Source organism: Macaca thibetana, chromosome 13 (assembly GCF_024542745.1).
Source record: "Macaca thibetana thibetana isolate TM-01 chromosome 13, ASM2454274v1, whole genome shotgun sequence".
Classification (NCBI taxonomy): Eukaryota; Metazoa; Chordata; class Mammalia; order Primates; family Cercopithecidae; genus Macaca; species Macaca thibetana.
The window spans coordinates 37,112,823-37,139,467 of NC_065590.1; the positions used below are offsets into that span (position 1 = coordinate 37,112,823).

General features: G+C 41.3%; 2 protein-coding genes and 1 non-coding gene across 3 annotated transcripts in view; 1 reads left to right on the forward strand and 2 right to left on the reverse strand.

Annotated features, from left to right (window-relative positions):
* The window catches only part of NFU1 (NFU1 iron-sulfur cluster scaffold), a 532,135-nt gene that overhangs the window by 5,584 nt on the left and 499,906 nt on the right, over positions 1–26,645 (forward strand). The gene's annotated exons all lie outside the window — the stretch shown is intronic.
* LOC126934568 (small nucleolar RNA U13) lies at positions 2,063–2,166 on the reverse strand. Its single transcript, XR_007719031.1, has one exon. It is a non-coding gene; the product is annotated as a small nucleolar RNA U13 (small nucleolar RNA).
* Positions 8,177–26,645, reverse strand: part of SNRNP27 (small nuclear ribonucleoprotein U4/U6.U5 subunit 27) — a 716,203-nt gene continuing 697,734 nt past the window's right edge. The window contains exons 2-7 of the mRNA XM_050754535.1: positions 18,782–18,838; positions 17,589–17,709; positions 16,402–16,514; positions 15,492–15,571; positions 10,152–10,216; positions 8,177–9,150 (exon numbers count right to left, since the gene is read on the reverse strand). Coding sequence (XP_050610492.1) covers positions 9,096–9,150; positions 10,152–10,216; positions 15,492–15,571; positions 16,402–16,514; positions 17,589–17,709; positions 18,782–18,815 — 468 coding nt within the window. The 5' untranslated portion in view covers positions 18,816–18,838 and the 3' untranslated portion in view covers positions 8,177–9,095. The remainder of the gene's footprint in view (positions 9,151–10,151; positions 10,217–15,491; positions 15,572–16,401; positions 16,515–17,588; positions 17,710–18,781; positions 18,839–26,645) is intronic.

Genomic DNA, 26,645 nt, shown 5'->3' on the forward strand with positions numbered 1-26,645 from the left:
GCCTCGTGCTCCTTCCTTGTTTCCCATTGGTTCTATACCAACAACCCGGGCCCCCTTTTGCTTTGTTAGTATTGGCCAAGAGCTGTAGCAGGCAAGCACCTCGCCGGTCTCCCATTGGTGAAGCCTTCGGAAACCTCCCAGCTACGATGATGTCACCTTTCTCCAGTTCAGGCGAGCCCTAAGTGGCTGATGGTCAGCGGCCTGCCTGCTCCTCACCAGGTGTGGCATTGGCTGGGAGGGCCGGTCCGGCGCTGGGCGGCGCTGATTCACCGGCAGCTGCGGAGCTCGGCTCCACCCGGCCTCGCCTTGGACCTGTTGCCAAGACCTGTCCCCGGGGAAAACTTCCGGGGACCTGCCAGGCGTCCCTCGAATGGAAGGCTGGCACCTCGCGTCGCCTGGGCGCTCTGCGCCGCTTGGGTTCGGGGCCGGAGCCCTGGGTCTGGTGGCCGCGGCCCTGGAGGTTCTGGGCTTCGCGGAACTCCGGCTGGCGAGGGCCCAGCCGCGAATCATCCCGGAGAGCGGTGCAGGATAGTGGCCGGTGAGCCCGGAGCTCGGGCAGGCGCCACGTGGCTGCTGCGGGGCTTGAGAAGAAAAGCCTGGCGGTTGTTAAATGCTTGCCGCCTGGCGTTTTTTCTGCCCTCAAGAAAGAGCTGGAATCGGGCTCCAATATACAGCATTGAGCTCATGCGCCTTTTCCGCACCCCCTCCATCCCCGGGAAATGATGGAATAATTAATTACTTTCACGCGAGTGGGTTTTTAAAGCTGAGACTTTGTGAACCTACAGAATGGCATTAAATTCTAAGATTCTTTGACTTAAATCTCTTTTAGGGTTTTCCCCTCCCTTTTAATTCTAGATGAAGGCACTCACAAGATTATTGGGGGTTTTTTGTTTTTTTTGTTTTGAAAGGGAGTTTTGCTCTTGTCGGCCAGGCTGGAGTGCAATGGCGCAATCTCGGCTCATGGCAACCTCCTTCTCCCGCCCGGTTCAAGCGATTCTCCTGCCTCAATCTCCTGAGTAGCTGGGATTACAGGTGCCCACCACCACGCCCAGCTTATTTTTGTATTTTTAGTAGAGACGAGATTTCACTATGTTGCCCAGGCTGGTCTCGAACTCCTGACCTCAGGTGATCCACCAGCCTCGGCCTCTCAAAGTGCTGGGATTTCAGGCCTGAGCCACCGCGCCTGGCCAAGAATACTCTTTAAGATGTCTGCAAATGGTGTGTTTCCGCATGGGGTGGTACCAATATAAATGCTTAATAGAATGTTATGTATAGAAAACTAAAAAGTTTAAAGATCGTTCCCTAAACCTATCAAAATTTTTGAGATGAAAGCTATATGGCAAACCAAGCTACACTGCCAATGTCCTGACAGACATCTCCAATTTTAAAAGTAGAAATGAAGTTCTTGGTAGGTTGAGTCCCCAAAATACAAATGAGTAAAGCATGAACATATTTCTTTTTTTTTTTTAAGTTTATTATTGTTGCCAATATATAATAGCTTACTATGTGTAGGCATCATACCTACATTATCTCTAATCTTCAACATAGCCCCATGAGGTAGGTTGTGTTAATTACATTTTGCAAGTGAAGAAACTGAGGCCCAGGGAGGCTAAATGATTTTCCTTGTCATGCATTCAGCTGCAGACATGGAAACTGAATCTAGGTCTATCTCACCCAGAGCCCAAATTACCAATCCTCCTGTTGGTAGTTGTATAAAGACAAGGTGGTTTAAACAGATTTCCAGACTAAGTCACAAAACACTGACAACTCAAGTACTGAAGAAAAAGACAAAGGTGTAAATGTAATTATGGTAGGAAATGTTAAACATGTATTTTTTAATGGTCCACAAACCCACTAAAATTAAATCAACTCAATAAATAGAATAAACATGTAGTAAATCATGCCTGACATATAGGCATATTCTGGTTTCAGTGGTTAACTGGATCTAAAAACTGATTCTTTAGGAAAATACTAATGAAATACACATACTGTAGGTAAAGGTTTTCAAGGTACAATACAAAGTTGGAATGAAGGTAGAAATATAACAGTATTTTTTTCTCCCCATCAGACAGGTAATGTGCCAATGCTGTAACAAGCTCTTTGGGGGGCACGTCTCACACATGAATGGGAACACCTAATTACTATGTTTATGAACTACAAAAGGATCTAACAGTTTTTAAAGAGTATTTTTAAATTGCATGTTATTTGTAAAACAAACTTGAAAATCATAAACAAGTGCAATTCTACTAAAGTACCCAAAGCGATTAATATTAAAAATGCTTTGATTTCTTTATCCTAACATTTTGGATTTTGTGTATATTTATATTTTCTCTTTGATTTTATTACAAACATTTGGCATATGTCTCTATTCTCTTACTCTCAACTCTTTATTTTAACCAAGTCCTATTTCAGTATCATGACCCTTCCTCTACCATCACCCTGACTGGAAAGTCACACTTATTTGTGTTTTAAAAAGGGGGAGAAAAGGTTGAAATCTGAGCCAGAAACAGCAAATAATTTAAATGCCAACAAGTCTAGCTTAGACTCCAAACAAAAATACTACATTATATAAAAATTAGAGAATCAGACTAAAGAATAGACCATGTTCGTTCCTTGGTGGTGGACGCAATTATCAATTAGCCAGCAACACCAACTAGGAATTAGTATAACGAAGACCTTCAAAGGGTATTTGGTGCCATCTACTGGAAATGAAGTAGTAAGTATAAAGCAAAGGTTTTGAGATTCGGAGTTTCCCAGAAATTATTTTACACAAATGTATGGGATGACCAGTTAATTAAGAAAACCTGAAAGTATAAGTCTTGAAGAAAGAACTGAGAGTCCTAAGATAATGAAAAAGTGGTGACTTTCAATACCTAGTGCCTCAAAGGCATGATATAAGCATTGACTGACTGAGAGTCACAGCTCCAAACATAGAAGTTGTGAATTCTAGGATGTTTGAACCTGAGTTTTACGACCAGAACTTTAAATAAAAAGCTATGTGTAATAACATAAACATGGGATGGCAATAGTTTATATCTCTGAGCATATATCAAGATAAACTAATTGAGATATACCTTGAAAATGGGGAATTACAAAGACCTAAAATATTAGACTTGTCAGATAATCTTTACTGCCAAGTAAATCTCTGCCCAGTCTCCTCTGGGGGGCTCCTACTCCAGATGGGCACAGGACAGTATATTAAGAGGTAAATGCCAATACTGAACAAGCAGCAGGCTCATCACACACTATGGAGTTCTTTGCCGGAGATGCCGCTTCAGAGAGCACCCCAGAGTGGCAGGGAAGACAACTGTTACGGTATTATAATCCTGAAGTGCTTAAAAAGTTCTATCACTATGAGAATTAAAGCCCCCTATTTATAACTGAGTTTGATACCTAACTACTATGACATTAAAATAAATTTTGCCTCATAAGGTTTTGAGGAATTGATTTTGTTCCTTGAAGTATAAATCAGGATTTCAAGTTTCTGCTTCAATAGTATCATCTCTTTCTTTGTGGCTACTTGGACACACTAATATGATACCTAACATCATAATAGTAAATTTTAAAAACCTTTAAAAACTCTGCTTTGCAAAAATTAGTCACTGTACAAATCTGTGATTTAGAAAATGAGGCACTGGCCAGGGACTGTGACTCATGCCTGTAATCCCAGCATTTTGGGAGGCTGAAATGGGAGGATCACTTGAGCTCAGGAGTTCAAGACCAGACTGGACAACATAGTGAGACCTCATCTCTATTCAGAAAATAAATTAGCTGGGTGTGGTGGTGCAGCCTGTAGTCCCAGCTACTTGGGAGGCTGAGGCAGGAGGACTGTTTGAGCCCAGGAAGTTGAGGCTCCAGTGAGCTGTGATCACACCACACAGCACTCCAGCCAGAGCGGTTCAAAAAGAAAAAAAAGGCAATGGCTAAACTGTCATATGTACATCACACAAAACACTATGCAGCAGCTTTTTAAAAGGTAGACTTACATATACTGGCAAGAAAAGATCCCCAAGGCACAGTGTTGAGTAAATACATTGTAAAATAACCCTTACAGCATTTTCTTTTTAAAGGCCCAAACTATGTATTTTCCCAGTTTCCTACTCTGTTATATACATAGAGGCATGGACAAAAGATACAAAGCAAAGGATCAGCAATAAGAATGGGCAATATCGGCCGGGCGCGGTGGCTCAAGCCTGTAATCCCAGCACTTTGGGAGGCCGAGACGGGTGGATCACGAGGTCAGGAGATCGAGACCATCCTGGCTAACACGGTGAAACCCCGTCTCTACTAAAAAATACAAAAACTAGCCGGGCGAGGTGGCGGGCGCCTATAGTCCCAGCTACTCCGGAGGCTGAGGCAGGAGAATGACGTGAACCCGGGAGGCAGAGCTTGCAGTGAGCGGAGATGGGGCCACTGCACTCCAGCCTGGGCGACAGAGCGAGACTCCGTCTCAAAAAAAAAAAAAAGAATGGGCAATATCATTCTGAGTACTGTTCGAAAGGAGTTTAGCTTTGTCACAATGTTTTAAGACTGTTACAAGAAAGAGGCTTGCCACAAATGATATTTCCTAAATGAAAAAAAAATGTAGTATTTAACTTTTCTTCTGTTGAAGCAAGATAAGTGAACTGCATATATCAAAAATAAGATTTTCTTACTTTACAGGAAAGAAGAACTGAGATCCTGTGTTTTGAATGCAAGTTAAATACAAAATAAAGTACTTGGGTAACTAAAGGTAATCAGATGTAAACTGAAGATCAGGGGACTTGGTTAGTGAAAAAAGGTTACAGAACTATATTCACGAATTCAAGACATGCATTGAGTGTTGTACTCTGTGCCAGCCACTGTGTCGTGCTGGGGCTGCAGAGCTAACCAGACAGATGCCCCACTTCTCCGAGCTTGCTGTCTAATGGAAGAACCAGACAATAATAAAAGAATATAGAGTATGTCAGGCAGTGATAAATGCGGTGAAGACAAGTAAAGGAGGGTTTGGAGAGCCACATGGAGAAACTGGAAGCCTCATATATTGTAAATGGGACTATAAAATAGTGCAGCAGCTTTGAAAGACAGTTTGACAGTGCTTTATGTTTAAGTCAAACATAGTTTCCATATGACTTGGTAATTCCACTCCTGAGCATACTCCCAAGAGAACTGAAAATATGTTCACTCTAAAACTTGTATACAAATGTTCTGGCACCATTTCTTTCTCTCTTTTTTTTTTCTGAGATGGAGTCTTGCTCTGTAGCCCAGGCTGGAGTGCAATGGTGTGATCTCTGCTTACTACAACCTCTGCCTCCCAGGTTCAAGCAATTCTCCTGCCTCAGCCTCCCAAGTAGCTGGGATTACAGGCACACGCCACCATGTCTGGCTAATTTTTGTATTTTTAGTAGAGATGGAGTTTCACCATGTTGGCCAGGCTGGTCTTGAACTCCTGACCTCAAGTGATCTGCCCACCTCGGCCTCCCAAAGTGCTGGGATTACTGGTGTGAGCCACTGCGCCCGGCCATGGCACCATTATTTCTTAATAGTCACTAAGTGAAAACAACTCACATGCCCATCAACTGATGAATTATAAACCAAAATGTGGTATAAATAGAGAATGGAATATTATTTGGAGACAAAAAAAATGATGGATGTACTGATACATGCTACAACACAGAGGAACTTTGAAAACACTATGCTAAATGAGAGAAGCCAGACACAAAAGGCTACATATTGTATTATTCCATTTATATGAAATGTTCAGAATAGGTACATCTGTAGAGACAGGAAATACATTAGTGGATTCTAGGGGTGGGGGGGATGAGGAGTGATTATTAATGGATATGAGGTTTCTTTCTGGAGTTATGAAAACATTCTGGAATTAGGAATGATGAATGCGTAACTCTGTGTATATTAAAAACCACTGAATTGTAAACTTTAGAAGGGTAAATTTTACGGTATATAAATTTAATCTCAACTTTTTAAAGGTTAAAAAAAGAGTAAAGCAGAGTGCAGAGATAGGGAAGAAAGTTTGCTATTTTGGATACGGTGGTCAGGAATGACCTTAGTTTGAGCAGCGATCTGAACAATGTAAAGAAGCTACTTGTGCAAATCAAGGAGGTGGGGGAACATTTCAGAAGGAAGAAAGAGCAAGTGAGAAGACTCTGGGAGTAGACACATGCCTGTTTTGAAAGAACAGCAAGGAGGCTGGCCAGTGTAGCTCAGTGCAGTGAGCAAGGGAGTGAGGCTGTGGAAAGCCAGGGTCTAGGTCATGTGGAGGCTCTGTAGACCACACTGAGGACTGGACTTCATTCTAAATGATTAAAAAAAAAATATCACTGGAGCCAGGAGAAATATGACTAGTTGCACATTTAATTAATTTAGAGACAAAATCTTGTTCTGTTGCCCAGGCTGGAATACAGTGGTAAGATCTTGGCTCGCTGCAGCCTCTGCCTCCAGAGTTCAAGCAATTCTCCTGCCCCAGCCTCCCGAGTAGCTGGGATTACAGGTGCATGCCACCACGCCCAGCTAATTTTTGAATATTTAGTAGAGACAGGGTTTCACCACATTGGCCAGACTGGTCTCAAACTCCTGACCTCAAGTGATCCGCCGGTCTCAGTCTCACAAAGAGCTGGGATTACAGGCATGAGCCACCAGACCCAGCCTTGATATACATTTTAAAAGGTTCCTCTCTGATACTGGGTGAAGAATAAACAGCACCAACAGTGGAAGGAGGGAGACTTGTTAGGAGGCTACTGCAGTAGTCCAGGCAAGAGAGATGGCTTAGGTTATCATAGGTGGTGAAAAGTGGTCCAATTCAAAATGTACTCTGATGTTAAAGCCAAAAGAATCAGCTAATGAATCAGATGTAAGACATAAAATAAAGGAGTCAAAGACAACCCCAAGGACCATGGTCTGAACAAGGGAGTGAATGAAAGGGCCATTTACTGTGATGGGAAAGCCTCAAAAAAGAAAGCCTCAAAAAAGTTCAGTTAATCTTAAATTTGAGGTGCCTAATAGTCTAGCTGCATATACGTGATTGTAATTCAGTAAAATGGTCTGACTGGAGGAGTATAAATTTGAGAGCCATGGCAGAAGGTGTTTGAAGCCACACAAATGGACAGTTCACCAAAGAAGAGATTGGAGAGTTCAAGGACTGAGCCCTGAAGCTCTTATCATTTAGACACTGAGAAAACCTGGCTCAATTTACATCCCCTATGAGGATGAGCCTCTTAGAGGAAGAATACAAGGATGCTGCACTTTGGTTATTCTTCCAGAATTAGATGATCTAATGGATAAAAGTTCCTTCAAACCAAGACTTTTGGGATCAAAGGTATCTTTTCTTGATTTTTCAAAGATTTCCTCTTCCTCTATTTCTTTAGTGTTAGCTCACAGAGAGCAGATCTGTTGACCTACTAGATTCTCTCAGATTATTTATCTGCAAAGTATGCTGCCTTAAGGATTTCAAGTCAAATCTCTAGCAACACAATTTTACAGGTACTGATAAGAAACCATCAAAAGATGTATAAGATGTACGTAAACAAAGACTAGGTGCAGAACAGTATGAAGAGTTTGCTTCTATCTTTATGTATAAGATATATATATATAAAAATATATGGTTGTGTATATGTGGAATATCTCTGAAAGGATATACAATTAATGCATCACTAGATATCCTTTGTATCATCTGAATTGTGTTCCGCATTTGTAGTACTTACTCAGAAAAATAAGTTAAAATCTAGCCACACAGCCTCAACTACCAGCAAAGTCTACAACAGAATGGGTGATGGTTATTATCTTCAATATAAAAAGAGTGTTCTTCAAATGAAAAAAAGAAAAGTTTGACAAAAGACAAATATTAATAGATCCAAGATTTAAAATTAGCATGTCACAAAAGAAATATGGCTAATACATTTAAAAAATATTCATCCTCCCTAGAAACGAAACAAAAACACAAAACCAAATAGTACCATTATTTTACCCATCAGGTAGGAAACTTTAAAACAAATTTTACACTTAATATTTGTACATGTGTCTGAAACATGAATGCTCATACTTTACTGGATAGAGTTGGTTGTTACCTTCTAGCCAGAGATACCAAACGTCTTAAAACATGTATACATAGCCCTTTTAATCTCACTCAGCAATGCCACGTCTAAGTATGGAGCCTGAGGAAATAATGAAACATACAAAAATATGTATGTAATGGAGATAGAGTAGTCACAGTTTTAATTATATGGCAAGTCATGGGAGGCAAGCCAATGTTTACCAATAAAACATTAGTTAATAAATTATGATACAACCAAGTAGCTACTAAAAGCTAAGTTTCCAAAGAATATTTAAAAGTACTTTTTAAATGTTCACAGTACATGGGAGAAAAAAGGGTTAAAGAAAGAACTGCATACATATTCTGATCTCATGGATGGGATTAACCCAAAGAAGCCTGGAAAGACATATACCAAAATGTTGAAATTGATTTTTTCTGGGAGTAGATAACAGGTGATTTTCTGCTTTTCTTTTACTTTTTGGTTTCTCTCAGGTCTTTTTTTTTGCATGTAACGCTTTTTATACTTGGGGAGAGAACCATAAATGGCATTTTTTTGGGGGGGACCATAGAAGACAGAAAAATCTAGTTATGCTTTTTCATTCTTCCCATTTTTAAACTACTAACAATCAATATACTTAAATCTATGCATTAAAAAAAAGAAAATGTCTAGGGAGATTCATTAGTAATAAAAAATATTTATCAAATCTAAAAGGGTAGAAATACTGCTTTATTGGATAAACTTACTTCCAAATTACTTTCATGTTTTTTAAGAAGTCCTAATGAGCATTCAAGAAGAAAACATATACTGCTTCCACAGGAATAAGGACAAATAAAATGGGGTTGACGCCTGCCACAAATGATATTTCCTAAAAGAAAAAAATGTAATATTTAACCTTTCTTCTGTTGAGGCAAGGTAAATTAACTGCATACATCATAAATAAGATTTTCTTACTTTACAAGAAGGGAGAACTGAGATCCTGTTTTTTGAATGCAAGTTAAATACAAAATACAAAATCCACTCTCTGACCAAGATGAGGGGAAAAAAAATTATCCTTCAACATTTCAATTCTCATGCAATGAAATCCAAAGGTCTGTTGAATCCACCTTTTCGATTCATGTACTGCCTGTGATGAGAAGAGAAAATTCATTGTTTATTTTTTTAATCCTATACTCTTCTTATAAAAAAAAAAAACATGCTTCAGAGATTAAACCTATAAACCATCTTTATAATAGCAAAGTCTAGGGTAGAAACTATTCAAGGTAATTTAATGTATATTTAGAGATTATTTTACTTTCAAAATAAACCAAAGACTTTCAGATTTCTTTTAACTCCAAATAGCAGTATGGAAGTTTAATTTTGAAATTATTTGAGAAGATTCTACGGACTTAAAAAAAATCAATTGAAAATCCTTATTTATTTTAGGTAATAAGAAACAGGTAATTTAGAAATAGAGAGGAGTTCCAAAACAGGCACCCATTAAGCCAATTCAATTGCACACTGTAATGATTCTCCCCATAAGACCTTATTTGAAGGTAATTTTACAAAAGATTGTCCAAAATGATTCTAGTACCTTAGCTTATAGCATTTTCAATCACATGATTCATAATCTAAATTAACTGGACTATTAATCTTTTATCAGTGATAAAGTTAGAGAGAAAGGCAATGTTTGAAAATATCTTGACTTTTTCATTAAGAATTCATGTATGGATTGGTTTGTTGTTCCAAAACTGTGGTACAAATAAAATATGCCTATACGTAACAGAAGAATATATTTACAGTTGAAATCATTACATAATCAATCTAGTTCAGGAGGGATCTATTTTATATCTAAATTATACTGAAATCAAAGCCCATAGACTTGAAATTATGCTTTTCTGAGGAAATTACTATCTATAGTCCTAAAATATTTAAGCCAACTACCCTCTCTCTCTAATAGCTATTAGCTCACATGTAAATGGGAAAACAATTTTAACATGCCAGAATATAAGCAATGAAGATAATATTTCATTCAAACAAGGAACTGTATGGAAAACTGCTACATTTCCTACAAACGTGATTATCCCATAATAAAGTTCTAAGTACAAAACTGATTAGTTCAAACATAATAATGGGGGCCATGCATACCTGTACTTCCTCTTCTGAGAGACATTTATGGCATAGGCATTTACAGAGCCATCCACTTTCTTACCCTGAAGAAAAACAATAAACAAATAACAAACAAAAAACCAGGGAGGATACATTAAATCAGGATATATGAAAGCAGGTGTGGTGGCAGTGGCATGTACCTGTACTCCCAGCTACTTGGGGGCAGGCTAAGGTGGGAGGATTGCTTGAATCCAGGCGTTTGGGACTGCAAGGAGCCATGATCACACCAATCCAATGCACTCCAGCCTGGGCAATTGAGCATGATCCAGTCTCAAAAAAAAAAAAAAAAAAAAGAAGAAAGAAGGAGGAAGAGGGAAGTGGGGGAAAAGAGGGGAGGAGGGGGAGAAGGAGAAGCAGCAGAAGAAGCGGCAGCAGCAGTGGAAGAAGCAGAAACAGCAGCAGCAGAAGCAGAAGCAGAAGCAAGAGCAGCAGCAGCAGCAGCAGCAGCAGCAGCAGCAGCAGCAGCAGCAGAAGCCAAGAGCAGCAGCAGCAGCAGCAGCAGCAGCAGAAGCCAAGAGCAGCAGCAGCACAAGAAGCAGGAGCAGCAGCAGAAACAGAAGGAGCAGCAGCGGCAAGAGCAGCAGCAGCAGCGGAAGAAGAGGAAGGAGGAGGAGAAGGAAGGAGAATAAAGGAAGGAAGGAGGAAGGAGGAGGAGGAGAAGAGTCCAATGAGGGAGAGAGAATTTCCAGATCCTATGAACTCCCAAGCGGTACAACTCTCTGCTCACACTTTTACAATTGCACATAAGCAATTAATATTCAAACCAACAAACATTCGCAGTGTATGTACTATGTGCAAGGCATGCTGAGAAAGTAGGGTAGCAGAATCTAATCTTTTCTGGTCAAAGAATACTTTGAAACCAGATAAAAGGTATAATCTCCAGAAAAACTCACATTTACACAAAATTTAACTTACAACCTTAGCTAATAATATTCTCATATCATGGCTGGAATGGTTGCCCTTGCAATTTTTTGTTCATTTTAAAAATTATTATTTTTTAGACACAGGGTCTTGCTGTCGCCAGGTTGGAGTGCAGTGGTGTGATCATAGCTCACTGCAGCCTCAAACTCCTGGGCTCAAGTGATCTTCCTGCCTCAGCTCCCGAGTAGCTGGGACTACAGGCACATGCCACCAATCTGGGCTAATTTTGAATTTTTTTTTTCCTGTAGAGATGGGATCTCACTATGTTGCCCAGGCTGGTCTTGAACTCTTGGTCTCAAGCAATTCTCCTGCATTGGCCTTCCAAAGTACTGGAATCCCAGGCATGAGCCATTGTGCCCAGCCCAATTTTGATCTTTAAATCAAGAATCAGAACAGAATAACAGACACAAATGCTAGGTTATGTGTCACTCCGTCTTGACCTTTCTGAATGTAGCACCCATTCTCTTTTTCACAAATTCTTGTTCAGGTCTTCTAATCCAGCCAAGTCAACTCAACATACCCACTTTCCCCCATGTTGTTCCTCATGCCTGAATTGCCTTCCCCGCCTCTAACTTGAACTATCTGGTTATTATCCATTGTTCAAGGCCCAATTCAAGCATTCCAGTTGCTAGGAAGTGCCATCTTCTCTAACTGCAGAAAAATGTTAACTGTGCTTTCCTCACAGTACCCTCTATTTTCTTTTCTTTTTTTTTTTTTGAGATGGAGACTTGCTCTGTCACCAGGCTGGAGTGCAGTGGCATGATCTCAGTTCACTGCAAACTCCACCTCCCGGGTTCAAGCGATTCTCCTGCTCAGCCTACCGAGTAGCTGGGACTAAAGGCATGCGCCACCACGCCCAGCTAATTTTTGTATTTTAAGTAGAGATGGGGTTTCACCATGTTGGCCAGGGTGGTCTTGATCTCTTGACCTCGTGATCCCACCCCGCCACCTCCCAAAGTGCTGGGATTACAGGCATGAGCTACCACACCCAGCCCAGTACCTTCCATTTTCTACCCTATAAAACCATGATGTACATCGTAAAGGTATTTTCCCTATGAGACTGCAAGCTTCTTGATGGAGGGATATGTCTGAGAGTCACCTTTGCATTCTTACATCCTAGGTAACTGCACTCCCAGGTATTCAGAAAATGACTTAGATGAGTATCATTAGTTAATGTCATGACACACACAAGTGACCCCCACCTCCTCCCTCTCCCATTACTACCTATGCAAGAGTAGCCTATCTGTGTAGTGTACTTAATTAGATATTGGTGTCAGGGCAAAAACTGATTCTGACCCACTGGCCAAAAGGCATACACAGATTAATATATATTTGAAGTGGGGCTAAAATAAATGTATTTGGTCTTACTTTTCTATATCTATTTTCATGTATTTTTTGGGGGGTGGAGGGTGAGTCCTCAACAAATTACTTGAGGTATATGATTTTGAACTCCCAATAATAGGAAGTAAGCATGACTGAGAAACTGGTCTTGGGCACAAAAAAGTAAATGATGATAACCTTTTTACAAAGTTCGATTCCTAAAGGTTAACTGATTTCTGGCAACTAGTTGCAGAGTTGCATATTATTAGTTCTATCCTCATTTATTTACATGCTGGCATAGAAAATTATCCATTAATAAACAAAACCAAACTTTGAAACTTCCTAGAAGAATGTTATTGAAGTAATTGCAGTTTTAGCCATTATTTCAATGGCAAAAACTGTAATTACTTTTGCACCAATCTAATAAAATGAAAGGGAAAAGCCAAGCACATTGCTGTGAGGCTACAGTCCCAGCTACTTGGAAGGCTGAGGCAAGAGGATTTCTTGAGCCAAGGAGTTTGAGTACAGCCTAGGCAACACAGGAAGGCTCCGTCTCTTCAAAAATAATAATAAAAAAAAATGGACTGAGGCAGGAGGATTTCTTGAGGTCATAAGTTCAAGACCAACCTAGGCAGCACAGCAAGACTCTATCTCTGCAAAAAATAAAAAAATTATCCTGGCGTGGCAGCATGTGCCTATACTCTCAGCTACTCCAGAGGCTAAGGTGGGGAAATTGCTTCAGCCCAGGAGGTCAGGCTGCAGTGAGCCATGATCATACCACTGTACTCCAGTATGGGTGACAAAACAAGAACCTGTCTAAAAAACTAAAAAATGAGGCTGGGTGCAGTGGCTCATGCCTGTAATCCTAGCACTTTGGGAAGCCAAGGCAGGTGGATCCCTTGAGGCCAGGAGTTCGAGACCAGCCTGGCCAACATGGCGAAATCCCATCTCTACTAAAAATACAAAAATTAGCCAGGCATGGTGGCGGGCACCTGTAATCCCAGAAACTTGGGAGGCCGAGGCAGGGGAACTGGTTGAACCTGGGAGGTGGAGGTAGCAGTGAGCTGAGATGGCGCCGCTGCACTCCAGCCTGGATGACAGAGCGACACTCTGTCTCAATAAAATAAAATAAAATAAAATAAAAAATAATAAAAATAAAAAAATGAAAATACAATCAAATAGAAAGGAAAATGGGTGACTACACTGTCATATGAAGAGGTCCCACAATAGATCAATGATGAAACATCACAAGATACACATTACTTAAAAAGACAAATGAGCTGACTTTATAACTGATAGCCATGAAGCCAACTGCATATAAACTAAATTAACATCCTTGTAGATGTCATTTTAAAAAATTGACATCAATTAGTGTGACAGTACTCCATAATTTTTATAAGATCTATGACTTTTCACCTAATTTTTCTCTTATAAGCAAACATCCTCAACACTGACTACATTTAAGTGATGGGTGGCATCACCCTTAGATCTGACTTTCAGGAACTTCAAATCTGACATCAAACAACAGGAAAACCAAAAAACAAAGAAAATAATTCCATTTTCTTTGGGGAAAAAGTTCCCTCCTCATTCTTCTAAAGACAATAAAACTATAGTTGCTTTACTTTTAATGTATTTTTATTCACCCAACATATATATTAACAAATTTTCATTTATAAAATACTCTTTGGAAAAACAAATAAGGATTTAGGGCATTCAAAGGAAAAAAAGCTGATAAATAAACTTCATTAAATTCCAAAACAGAGTTCACATAACCATTGCAAGAATGAGAGCTTGCTCTTAATTTCTCACCTCAAAACAGTCATGCCTCAGTACTCCTAAGTTACACACTGTCATTTTAAAACATGTGAGCCCTACACAGTCACATTAGTTAGAAAGAAACTCTTAAAGCAACTGCGATTACCCCACTCCATTAGCAACTCAATGGAATACAAGACTTGGGAAAGTGGATTATTTTTGACAATTTTTTCTCAAACATCTCTATTTCCATTTGCAAAACTAAATGGAAAGACTTAAAATTCTAGAAAAGAGATTTTGAAAAATATATTGCTTTTCTTTCCACACACCCTCCCTCTCTCCATCTCCTCTCCTCTTTCTTCTCTCTCTGCCTATCTCTCTCTTCCCCCATCTCTCTCTATGCTCTCCCTCCTCTACCTAATCCCTCCCTCTTTTTCCTCTTCCCTCATCTCTCTGCTATTATGAACGCTAGACAGCATTCACTCCCCTATCCACCCTACTTCTAAGCTGTGAGACATGTATGCAGCTGCCCAGTATCATCTCTATCTGGCAGCTGGATTTTGTTCTTCCATTTCCCAGCAGTTCCCCTTCCAGAAACTCTGTTCCGGGTTAACTGTATCACTCAGGGTCCCAGCCTGACACCTGAGAGGCATTACTAACTACTCACTCCCACTTCCCCCAGCTCCTGAATCGTTCTCAACTCAATTCAGGCCTTCATCATCTTTCACTTGCACAAATCAGCAGTTCTCCCTGCCTCCAGTCTAACCCACCTCCCATCTGTCCTCCATGCTGCCCCCAGAGTTATTGTTCTAAAACACACATATAACCATGCCACTCCCTTATTTAAAAATCACTACTTCCTCTCCTCAACACCTAAAGAATCAACTCTGAATTCCTTAGCATGACTAAGGGCATCAAAAGCCCTCTGTGATTTGCCTCCTACCTCTATTTCTAGCCTAAGTCACTAGCCCATCAGCACTGCTTTATCCCCGGCAGAATTTGAAATTCCCACAATACACTGTGCTCCTTTACAGCTACATGGCATTTTCATGAGCTCTTCCCTTTACCTGAAATAATCATCTTCCTCTTTTTGTCTGATCACTTCTACTTGCCCTTTAAGATCTAACTCAAACATCGTCCCTGGCAACCACTCCCCGAATTCCAATGGCAGTTCACTATTTCCTCCTCTGTATTCTCAAAGTTCTTCAAACAGATAGTTACTGTCTTATAATCAAACACATTTGTATAAATGGAAAAGAACATGGAAAGTCAGGACAGTCATAACAGATTAATTCAAATGAGAATGTTGCATGTTTTACTTACTTTTGTGGAGTCAAAGGAGGCAAATCCCATTAACTTCATCATTTCTATTTCTTCCTCTGTTTTGCCCTCTAAGTCTTCCTCTGCAAAAATGAATAATTTTGTGAACTCTCTATCATTTCATATATATACATAAACAAAAAGAGAGGTGGTAACAGATTAATAGTCATTCCACCTCACTAGCAGAGAATACACAAAACAATTAGCTGAAGATGAGTCTAATGAAAAAATTCCTCTTACATTTGGACAGAATGTAACTTATGGTACAAAGAAAAAGTCCTCTCCTTGAAGCCTTTAGACAGGATTACCTTTTTAAAAAAATCTGGGTTTCATATTAAGGACTACCTTTAATATCAGGCATGACACTATCTAGTTCTGAAGATACTTCCAAAATAGAATATTCTCATGTTTGTAACTTCCCTTCTATATCAGGAGCACCACAGATAACCAGCAACTTGCTAGGGTGTAATTAAAACAAAATCTCACGCTGGGCACGATGGTTCACGCCTATAATCCCAGCACTTTGGGAGGCAGAGGCGGGAGGATCATCTGAGGTCAGGAGTTTGAGACCAGCCTGGCCAACATGGTGAGAACTCGTTTCTACTAAAAGTACAAAAATTAGCTGGCATAGTGGCGGGTGCCTGTAATTCCAACTACTCTGGGAGGCTGAGGCACGAGAATTCCTTGAACCTGGGAGGTGGCAGTTGCAGTGAGCCAAGATCGTGCCATTGCACTCCAGTCTGAGTGACAAGAATGAAACTCTATCTCAAAAAACAAAAACAAAAAACTAAAAAACTCAAAACCATATGCAATGAACATTATAAAAGGCTTAACATTTAAATGTTCAAAATTAAACTTTTATAATTTTATCATCACTGTATTTTTACTACAGTTATTTATCTAATAACATTACCAGTAATCTGCCGTTCTTTGCTCTTTGTTTCTTTTGTTTCTTTCTTTTCCTCATCTCTTCTTTCTTTTAGTCGAGAAGGGGAAGGAGATGTGGATCTATGTCGTCTTGGAGATCTAATATTTACAAGTAAAGATGTTAGAAACAGACATATCAACTTTGTATCAATCAGCACAGATATACATGAGCCGAGCTCCGCAGAACCACCAGTCATTCCCTATAGCAAAGTGAGGAAAAAGGTTCTGACAAGGCCTTGTTAACAAAAAAAAATTTTAAATGTAGTTTACTGCTTAATCATCAGTTGCCTTCAGTACAATTAGAGCTAGAAAGCTTTCTGGAAGGCAGAAAAATGTAAATCCAGCACTTTGGAAAGCCGAGGCAGGAGGATGGCTTGAGCCTAGGAATTCAAGATCAGCCTGGGCAACACAGGGAGACCCTCTCTCTCTCTCTCTCAAAAAAACAAAAACAAAAACAAAAAAAGACTCAGAGCCCATTTCTTAAGTTCTTCCAAGATCATCCATTCTTGATTACATACTTGAATAAATCATTATCACCAAAAGTTAATAAAAAAGAAACAAAAGGCCGGGTGCAGTGGCTCGCGTCTGTAATCCCAGCACTCTGGGAGGCCGAGGTGGGTGGATCACCAGGTCAGGAGATCAAGACCATTCTGGCTAACACGTTGAAACCCCGTCTCTACTAAAAATACAAAAAAAAAAAAAAAAAATAGCCAGGTGTGGTGGCACATGCCTTGTAGTCCCCGCTACTCGGGAGGCTGAGGCAGGAGAATCGCTTGAACCAGGGGAGGCAGAGGTTGCAGTGAGCCGACGTTGCGCGGCTGCATTCCAGCCTGGGTGACAGAGTGAGACTCCATCTCAAAAAAAAAAAAAAAAAAAAAAAAAGAAAGAAACAAAAATATAAAATACTTACTTCTTCTTCTTGCCAAGCACCATGCTCTGTGGTTTGCATGCATTATTTCTTATTAACTCCTCAAGACAAATTTGCGATGTAGAGTACTATTAGCCCCATTTAACCAAGCTGAATGTTAGCTTTAGAATACGGTTGGATTAAGTTTCCTCCATTTCAGGAAACTGTAAATCCCCTTATAAGCGATCAAAACAAAGTTAAGAGCAGCGACCAGTTTCTTAGGGACTTTCGGTAAATAAAGCTCTTGGCTTATTTTCTACCCTTACCGGGAGCGTCTTCGGTGCGGGGATCGCGAACGGCTCCTTCTCCGATCTCTCTCCCGAGACCTGGACCTTTCTCGGCGCCTGCGTTCTCTCTCCCGGGATGTGGACCGGGAACGCCTACGTTCTAATGGAATCGCACACAAATTGCAGAACTGAAAATTACCTCAAATATCTAGAGCTGCGCCGTCCAGCAGAAAAATAATGCAAACCATTACTAGTCACATTAAAAAGGTAAAAAGAGGCCAGTGACTCACGCCTTTAATCCCAGCACTTTGTGAGGCCCAGGCGGGCGGATCACAAGGTCAGGAGTTCGAGACCAGCCTGGCCAATGCGGCGAAACCCCGTCTCTAATAAAAATACAAAAATTAGCCAGGCGTGGTGGCACGGACGGGTAATCCCAGCTACTAGGAAGGCTGAGGCAGAAGAATCGCTTGACCCCGGGAGGTGGAGGTTGCAGTGAGCTGAGATCGGCCACTGCACTCCAGCCTGGGCGGGTGACAGAGCAAGACTCTGTCTCATTAAAAGTAAATAAATTGATTAAAAAGAAAAAAACCAACGAATCGGGGCAGAACCGAGGGTCTAAGTTAGATCTCCTGATGGAAGTCCAGCTTTCTTTACATCGTGCTGCCTCATTTATGGGGCTGGGAGCCAGAAAACATTACGAAGTGAGCTCCCAGGACTCAAAACTCTTAATATCGATTTCCCTGTAATGACTTGGGCAGGAATCTAACATTTATTAAGTATTTAAGAACTAGGCAGAATCACATACTGTATGTTATAGGATGTGACATTAATTATCACATCAGTTTTTAAAAGTTGGCAATAGTACCCTCAATGACTAATTCTGGGAATTCGATTCAGAAAGGCTGAGTAGTGACTTGCCCACCGTCGCCCAGAAATTCAGCAAAGGAACTGAGGCCTAATTCTAAACCCACCGGCCACAGTGTAATAAAGGTTATTGTATGAAGGTGACAAAGACTTAATGAAACTAATTCAGAGACACTGCCTTCAAACCGGAGGAGGTGGGCTGAAGAGGGAAGGGCCCAGGTCTACGTTCCTTTATCCACCCCTCGCTCTCCTCCTGGGGAAAAGAGCCCGCCTCTCTACTACCCGGCTACCAAAAACAAAACAAAATAAAACAAAAGGGACCGGCCTCCGACAGAGCCCCACATCCTCCGAAATGCTACAGGACTCACCCCTCCGTGGGGAGCGGCTACGACTGCGACCCATTTGGAGTCCCGCTTCCCGGAAACAACTGTGCAACAACTTCCGGGAGGGCCGGGAACCGAGCTTTTACCGCCGACCAGAAAACGTCAAAATGAGTCGCGAGGGTTCCGGTCTTCTTTTGTTCACGGTGGGCATTAAAACATGCGATTTGATATTACTATAGAAATTCCTGGAAAATTCAGCCGTATACTCATTATCCTAACACATCTTTCATTTTTCCCCCCATTTTTGTCCACATGCACAAAATACAGCAAACCAATTGTAAACAGCAAACAGCTTATGTTTGTCCACATAACATTTATAAGCAGTGAATATACCAAAGTTCACCTTTTTTTTTTTGAGACAGAGTCTTGCTCTGTCGCCCAGGCTGGAGTGCAGTGGCGCGATCTCCGCTCACTGCAAGCTCCGCCTCCCGGGTTCACGCCATTCTCCTGCCTCAGCCTCCCGAGTAGCTGGGACTATAGGCGCCCGCTACCACGCCCGGCTAATTTTTTTGTATTTTTAGTAGAGACGGGGTTTCACCGTGTTAGCCAGGATGGTCTCGATCTCCTGACCTCGTGATTGGCCCGCCTTGGCCTCCTAAAGTGCTGGGATTACAGGCGTGAGCCACTGTGCCCGGCCCCCGTCCATCTGCTTTATATTTTCTCATGCCAGCATTGAGAAGGCACCCGAAACCTCCTACGGGCTCTTGGAAGGAAAACTAAAGGCCCCAAATTCCATCCTACCCCACAGAGTACTTCCCCGAAGTTGCCTCTGTCCTCAGGGAAAACAACAACAACAACAAAAACTTTAGAATGTTCAAAACTACAAAAATTAGGAGAAAGACTATCTTGCCCCAAGGCTGAACCATCTGTGATAGAGCATAAATAAGCTTACCAGGAAAGACTCAAACCTCTTTATTTTATTTTATTTTATTTATTTTGTTCCAGGGTACATTTGCAGGATGTGCAGTTTTGTTACATAGGTAAACGTGTGCCATGGTGGTTTGCTACACCTATCAACCCATTAAGCCCTGCATCTATTAAGCTATTCTTCCCAATGCTCTCCCTCCCCCCAGCTCCTCCCCCTACAGGCCCCAGTGTGTGTTGTTCCCCTCCCTGTGCCCATGTGTTCTCATTGTTCATCTCCTACTTATAAGTGAGAACAGGCAGTATTTGGTTTTCTGTTTCTGTGTTAGTTTGCTAAAGATAATGGCTTCCAGTTCCATCCATGTCCCTGCAAAGGACATTATCTCATTCCTTTTTATGGCTGTATAGTATTCTATGGTGTATATGTACCACATTTTTTAAATCCAGTCTATCATTGACGGGCATTTGGGTGGTGTGGTTTCTATGTCTTTGCTATTGTGAATAGTACTGTAATGAACATATGCGTGCATGTATCTTTGTAATAAAATGATTTATATTCCTCTGGGTATGTACCCAGTAATGGGATTGCTGGGTCAAATGGTATTTCTGGTTTTCGGTCTTTGAGGATTCACCACGTTGTCTTCCACAATGGTTGAACTAATTTACATTCCCACCAACAGTGTAAAAGTGTTGAACCTCTATTTCTAATCAAACCAACTCTTTTCAGTCAGTTCTCTCCAGAATTATCAAATCTAGTGACCTGGCTTTTAAAATACAAAGAGCTGGGAGATGGAAAGGGACTTTATTAGGTTGGAAAAAATGCCCACCAATCACATACATTTTTAGTTAGATTTATACATTCAGAGTGGCCTCTTTAATACCTATTCCAACCCAGACTTCCAGGAAAGATCCAGCCATGACATGTAGGATTTCTACCACCAGCCCCGACCCCCAGACTCTTTTGGAATTACCCTGGCAAAGCATGCACTAGGTGTAGAATGGGGAGGTTCAAGAGAGGCGCAGGCCCCAGGGAAGAAGATTTAGGGACATCATTGGAGAAACACACCACTAATGATAGCTGGGCGTGGTGGTACATGCCTGTAATCCCAGCTACTTGGGAGGCTGAGGCTGGAGAATTGCTGGAACCTGGGAGGCTGAGGTTGCAGTGAGCTGAGATTACGCCACTGCACTCCAGCCTGGGTGACACAGTGGGACTCCATCTCAAAAAAATAAAATAAAATAAAATAAAATAAAATAAAAAGAGAGAGAGAGAGAGAGAAAGAAGAAATACACCACTAACGATTGAAGAAATTGTCCACAGGGAAGACAGGGTTTATGGGAAACCTAAGGGGGTATGTACTAGATATGTAAGAGAGGAAGAACATGGTGGCCTCAGGTGGTGGCTGAAAACACTCCTTCTCTTTCTCCTTGTCCCCTCAGGGGTGGGGTCTCATCTGATGAAAATGCTTTTTAAGAAACCCCTCTAGGACTAAAAATGATTGGAAGGTATGCTGGGGATCAGTTGAATACACAAAGATTTTTTGAATGCATAAGATGCACAGGACACTATACCACTTTGGCACTAGGATGAAAAGATGAGTAAGACATGGTCCCTGCCTCAAGGAGCTTGCACTCTAGCTGTGGAGGCAGACAGAGGAGACACATCTTCACTATAATGTGGTAAGATAAAATATGCACAGTGTGCTATGGTGACATGAAAGAAGGCTTTTCAGCCTAATTTGTCCAAGAGGGTTTCCTGGAATAATAATAATAGCTAATACGTACTGTGCTAATTATATTCCAGGCACTGTTATAAAAATGTTTATGTACACACACATTCACACGCACACAATTAGTTGAGCTGTGAGACTCAAAAGAATACATTGTCCAGGTAAAGAGCGGGAGTAGCAGCAATAGAAAAGGCACAGAGATGTGTCACACTAGGACATACACAAGCACTAAAAGAGGTTTGATATTATCATCACTCTGAGTTCACCATGGCAGACCTTACTAAGTACCTGGGATTTTATCCTTATGGTTACGAGAGGCCACTGGAGCATTTCAGGCTGGGGAGTGACCTGACCAGATTTGCATTTTAGATGATTCATCTGGATCTAAAGACCTGGGCCAGAAAGAACAAGTGGAGGGAATAAGGGGTTGCACTAAGGAAATGATGGAAGAGAATGAGAAAGAACATAGGAGACATTTGAGGAATAGCATGGCAGGTCTTGGAGACTGGTTAGATCCAGGCAGTGGGAAGAGAGAGAAGAAATGACTTCCAGGCAGGGCCAACTTTACAGGCATGTGACCTGTGTAGTCATACAGGGTCCTGGGCATAGAAGGGCTTAGTACTCAGCTTTTGCTACTCTTGAAATTCCTGCTAATCTTTGAACAAGAGGTTCTGCATTTCCATTTTGCACTGGGCCTAGCAAAAAGTGTGTCTCTCATAGTGATGCCTACTAAAGTGAGAAAAATCACAATTTGTCAGTTTACTACTTAACTGAGACACAATGGTGAGTCCATGTGGGAGACGGTGGAGAAGGCAGTAAAAGGGACATCCCTTTTTTATGTGAGACGCCCTATGTCAGTGATTAGTATGGGCCCTTCCCTGCCCCTAGATCCCCCCATATCCATTCAGGGGAATTCCTTTTGTACATGTTTGCTCCACAGTGTGAGAACCTAGTTACACTTCTGCTTTTGGTGAGAGGAAGAACATGAATTTCATTTTAGAAGATTATTAAGTGTGAGGGACTTGAGGAACATCCAGATAGATATATTTTTGGTAGGCATGTGACCAGCTACAGACTGAGTCTGATAATTACAGGGAGCAATCACGGCTAAAGATAGAGATGGGGGGGATGGGCGCGGTGGCTCATGCCTGTAATCCTAGTACTTTCGGAGGCTGAGGTGGGCGGATCACTTGGTCAGGAGATCGAGACCATCCTGGCTAACACGGGGAAAGCCCGTCTCTACTGATAATACAAAAAATCAGCCGGGCGTGATGGTGGGAGCCTGTAGTCCCAGCTACTCGGGAGGCTGAGGCAGGAGAATGGTATGAACTTGGGAGGCGGAGCTTGCACCAGTGAGCCGAGATCACACCACTGCACTCCAGCCTGGGCGACAGAGCGAGACTCTGTGTCAAGAAAAAAAAAAAAAAAAAAAAAAAAAAAAAGATCCAGATGGGGGAGTGATGAATCACAGAAGTCCATGAAATTGTCCCAGTGAGAAAAGTGTGCTAGGTGAGCAAAGGATGGCCCCCATGTGGGATTAAACAGAAAAGGAAAGGCCCACAAAGGAAGCCAAGATGCACTTGTTAGGTAGCAAAACAAGAGTACAGAACAATGTGCCAGAATTCAGAGGGGTGGAGTTTTGAGAAAGAATGAGAACGGTCAGTGTAGCAAGCTGAATAATGGCCACCCAAAGATACCTGGTTCTTTCCTCTGGAACCTGTGAATATTACCTTCTATGGGAAAATGTTTACAGATGTGATTAAGAATATTGAGACAGGGAGATTATCCTGGATTATCCAGATAGACCCTAAATGCCATCACTAATGTCCTTATAAGGCACAGGCGGAGGAATGTTTGATACATACATGAGAGAAGGAGGCAGTGTAACCACAGAGGCAGAGATTGGGTGGTGCAGCCACAAGCCAAGGAATGCTGGCAGATTCTTCTCTAGAAACTCCAAAGGGAGCACACCCTACACTTTGTAGCAGGGTTTGGCCCGGTAAAACTGGTTTTGGATTTCTGGCCTCTAGAATGGTAAGAGAATAAACTTCTGTTGTTTGAAGTCATCAGGTCTGTGGTAATTGGTGGCAGTAGCCTCAGGAAACTAATACCATCAGCTATGTCAAATGCAGCAGAGAATCCTTTAAAGCAGGGGTCCCCAGTTCCCAGGTCATGGACCAGTATGGGTCTGTGGCCTGTTAGGAACCGGGCCACACAGCAGGAGGTGAGCAGCTGGTGAGCCAGCATTACTCCCTGAGCTCTGCCTCCTGTCAGATCAGTGAGGCACTAGCTTCTTATAGGAGCACGAACCCTACTGTGAATTGCACATGGGAGGGATCTAGGTTGCATGCTCCTTATGAGAATCTAACTAATACCTGATGATCTGAGGTTGACAGTTTCATCCCAAAACCATCCCCTGCCCTGTCCTGTGGAAAAACTGTCTCCCACAAAACTGGTCCCTGGTGCCAAAAAGGCTGGGGACTTCTGCTTTAAAATAAGAACTGAAAACTGTCCACTGGATTTAGCTTTATAGAGGCCATTGGTGAACTTGCTGAAAATTGTTTTTGGGGAGAGTAGGTTAAGACAAATTACAAAGAATTACATTCATCTTTCCTACTCCCGAAATCCATACCAGCATGGGACATTAGGGAAGATGCCATCAGCAGACCGGAAGCTGAGGAATTTCCAAACCAGAAAAATCATACCTAAGACAATGGCAACTCAACACAACAAAAGAAGTGATGACTGAAAAGGTGAGCAGATCTGTCTCTTTGTAGTCACATTCATCCACCTCTCCTTCACCACCCCAGGCCTGTGACAACCACTAAGCTTTTTTCTACCTCTGTAGCTTTCCATTTTGAGAATGTTATATACATGGAATCATGTGATACATGACCTTTTTTTTTTTTTTCTTTTGAGACAGAGTCCTGCTCTGTAGCCCAGGTTCAAGCGATTCTCCTGCCTCAGCCTCCCAAGTAGCTGGGTTCACATGCATGTGCCACCACTCCCAGCTAATTTTTGTATTTTTAGTAGAGGCAAGGTTTCGCCATGTTGGCCAAACTGGTCTCAAATTCCTGGCCTCCAGTGATCCACCTGCCTCAGCTTCCCAAAGTGCTGAGATTACAGGCATGAGCCACTGTGCCTGGCTGATACATGACCTTTTAAAATGGACTTTTTTGATTACAATGCCCTTGAGATCATCCAAGTTGTTGTATCAATTATCTGTTCCTTTTTGTGGTGGAGTAGTATTCCACAGTAGGAATGTACCACAGTTTAACCATTCACCAATTGTAGGACATTTTGCTTGTTTCTGGCTTTTAGCTATTACAGATAAAGCCGTTATGACTATTTGTATACAGGTTTTTCTACCGATAAATGCCCAGGAGTGTGATTGCTGGGCTTTATAGTAAGTGCCCGTTTAGTTGTTTTTTTTTTTTTTAAAGAAACTGCTGATCTGTTTTCCAAAATGGTTATGCCATTTTACTTGCCTACCAGCAATGTATGAGAAATCCAGTTTCTACACATCCTCACTAGCATTTGGTGTTGTCACTATTTTTTAGGTATTCTAATAGGTAGATAGTGATATCTCATCACAGTCTTAACTTGTATTTCCCTAATGTCTATCTCAATATATTTTCATGTTCTTATTTACCATTCATATATACTTTCTGATGAAATGTCTCTTCATATCTTTTGTCCATTTTCTGTTTGGATTATTGGTTTTAACTGTTGAGGTTTTGTTTTGTTTTTTGATACGGGGTCGCCCAAGTGGTGTGAACACAGCTTACTGCAGCCTCGACCTTCTGGGCTCAAGTGATCTTCCTACCTCAGCCTCCCAGGTAGCTGGTATTACAGGTGCATGCCACCATACCCAGCTAATTTAAAATTTTTTTTTTTTTTTGTAGGGATGGAGTCTCCCTACGTTGCCAAGGGTGGTCTCAAACTCCTGGACTCAAGCAATCCTCCCACCTCAGCCTCCCAAAGTGCTGGGATTGCAGGTGTGAGCCACCATGCCTGGCCAATTGTTGAGTTTTCAGAGTTCTTTATATATTCTAGATATGAGTCCTTTGTCAGATATATGATTTACAAACATTTTCTTCCAATCTCTAGTTTATCTTTTCATCCACTTAACAGGATCTCTTACAGAGGAAAGTTTTAAATTTTGAGTAAGCCCACTTATTTTCTTTTTTACAGATTATGCTCTTAATGTCATACCTAAGAGCTGTCGCCAAGGCCCAGAATCCTGCTGTAGGTTAAATGTTTGTTTCCCCCAAAATTCATATGTTGAAACCTAATCTTTGGTGTGATAGTGTTAGGAGGTGGGGCCTTTGGGAGGTGAATAGGTCATGAATCTGGGGTACTCATGAATGGGATTAGTGCCCTTACAAGAGAGACTCCAAAGGGTTCCCTTTCTTCTTCCACCATGTAAGGACACAGCAAGAAGGCACTATTCTGTTCTATGAACCAGGAAGTAGGCCCTCACCGGATGAAGAACCTGCTGATGCCTTTATCTTGAACTTCCCAGCCTTCAGAACTGTAAGAAATACAATTCTGTTGTTTGTAAAGCTACCAGTCTAAGGGATTCTGTTCTAGCAGCCTGAATGGACTAAGACTGTCCAAAGACTTTCTCCTACGTAATCTAAAGGTTTTATAATTTTACATTTTATATTTAAATGATATTTTGATTTTTGTATAATGTGTAAGGTTTAGGCCAAGATTCACTAAACCTTTTAGTGTTATATTTGGTCGAATGCTTTTTCTGCATCTATTAATATGATCATGTGATTTTTCTTTAGTTTGTTAAAATGGTAAATTACATGAATTGATTTTCAAATTGATTTATATTGAACCAACATGACCCAGAGAATCCCACTGTTGCGTATATACCCAAAGGAAATAAAATCAGCACCACAGAGGTGTCTGGGCTCCCACATCAATTGCAGCATTATTCATAAGAGTCAAGATATGGAAACAGCGTAAGTGTCCATTGATGGATGAATGGATCAGTCATGCTATATATAAAATGGAATGTTATTTGGACTTAAAAGAGGAAATATGCCATTTGCAAAAACATGAATTAAACTGGAGGACATTATGCTAAGTGAAAAAAGCCAGACACAGAAAAATACTGCATGATCTCATTTATATCTGGGATCCAAAAAGAGTCACATACACAGTGTAGAATGGTAGTTACCAAGGGCAGAGAGGAGGAGGAAATGGGGAGGTGTAGTTCAAAGGGTAGAAACTTGCAGTTA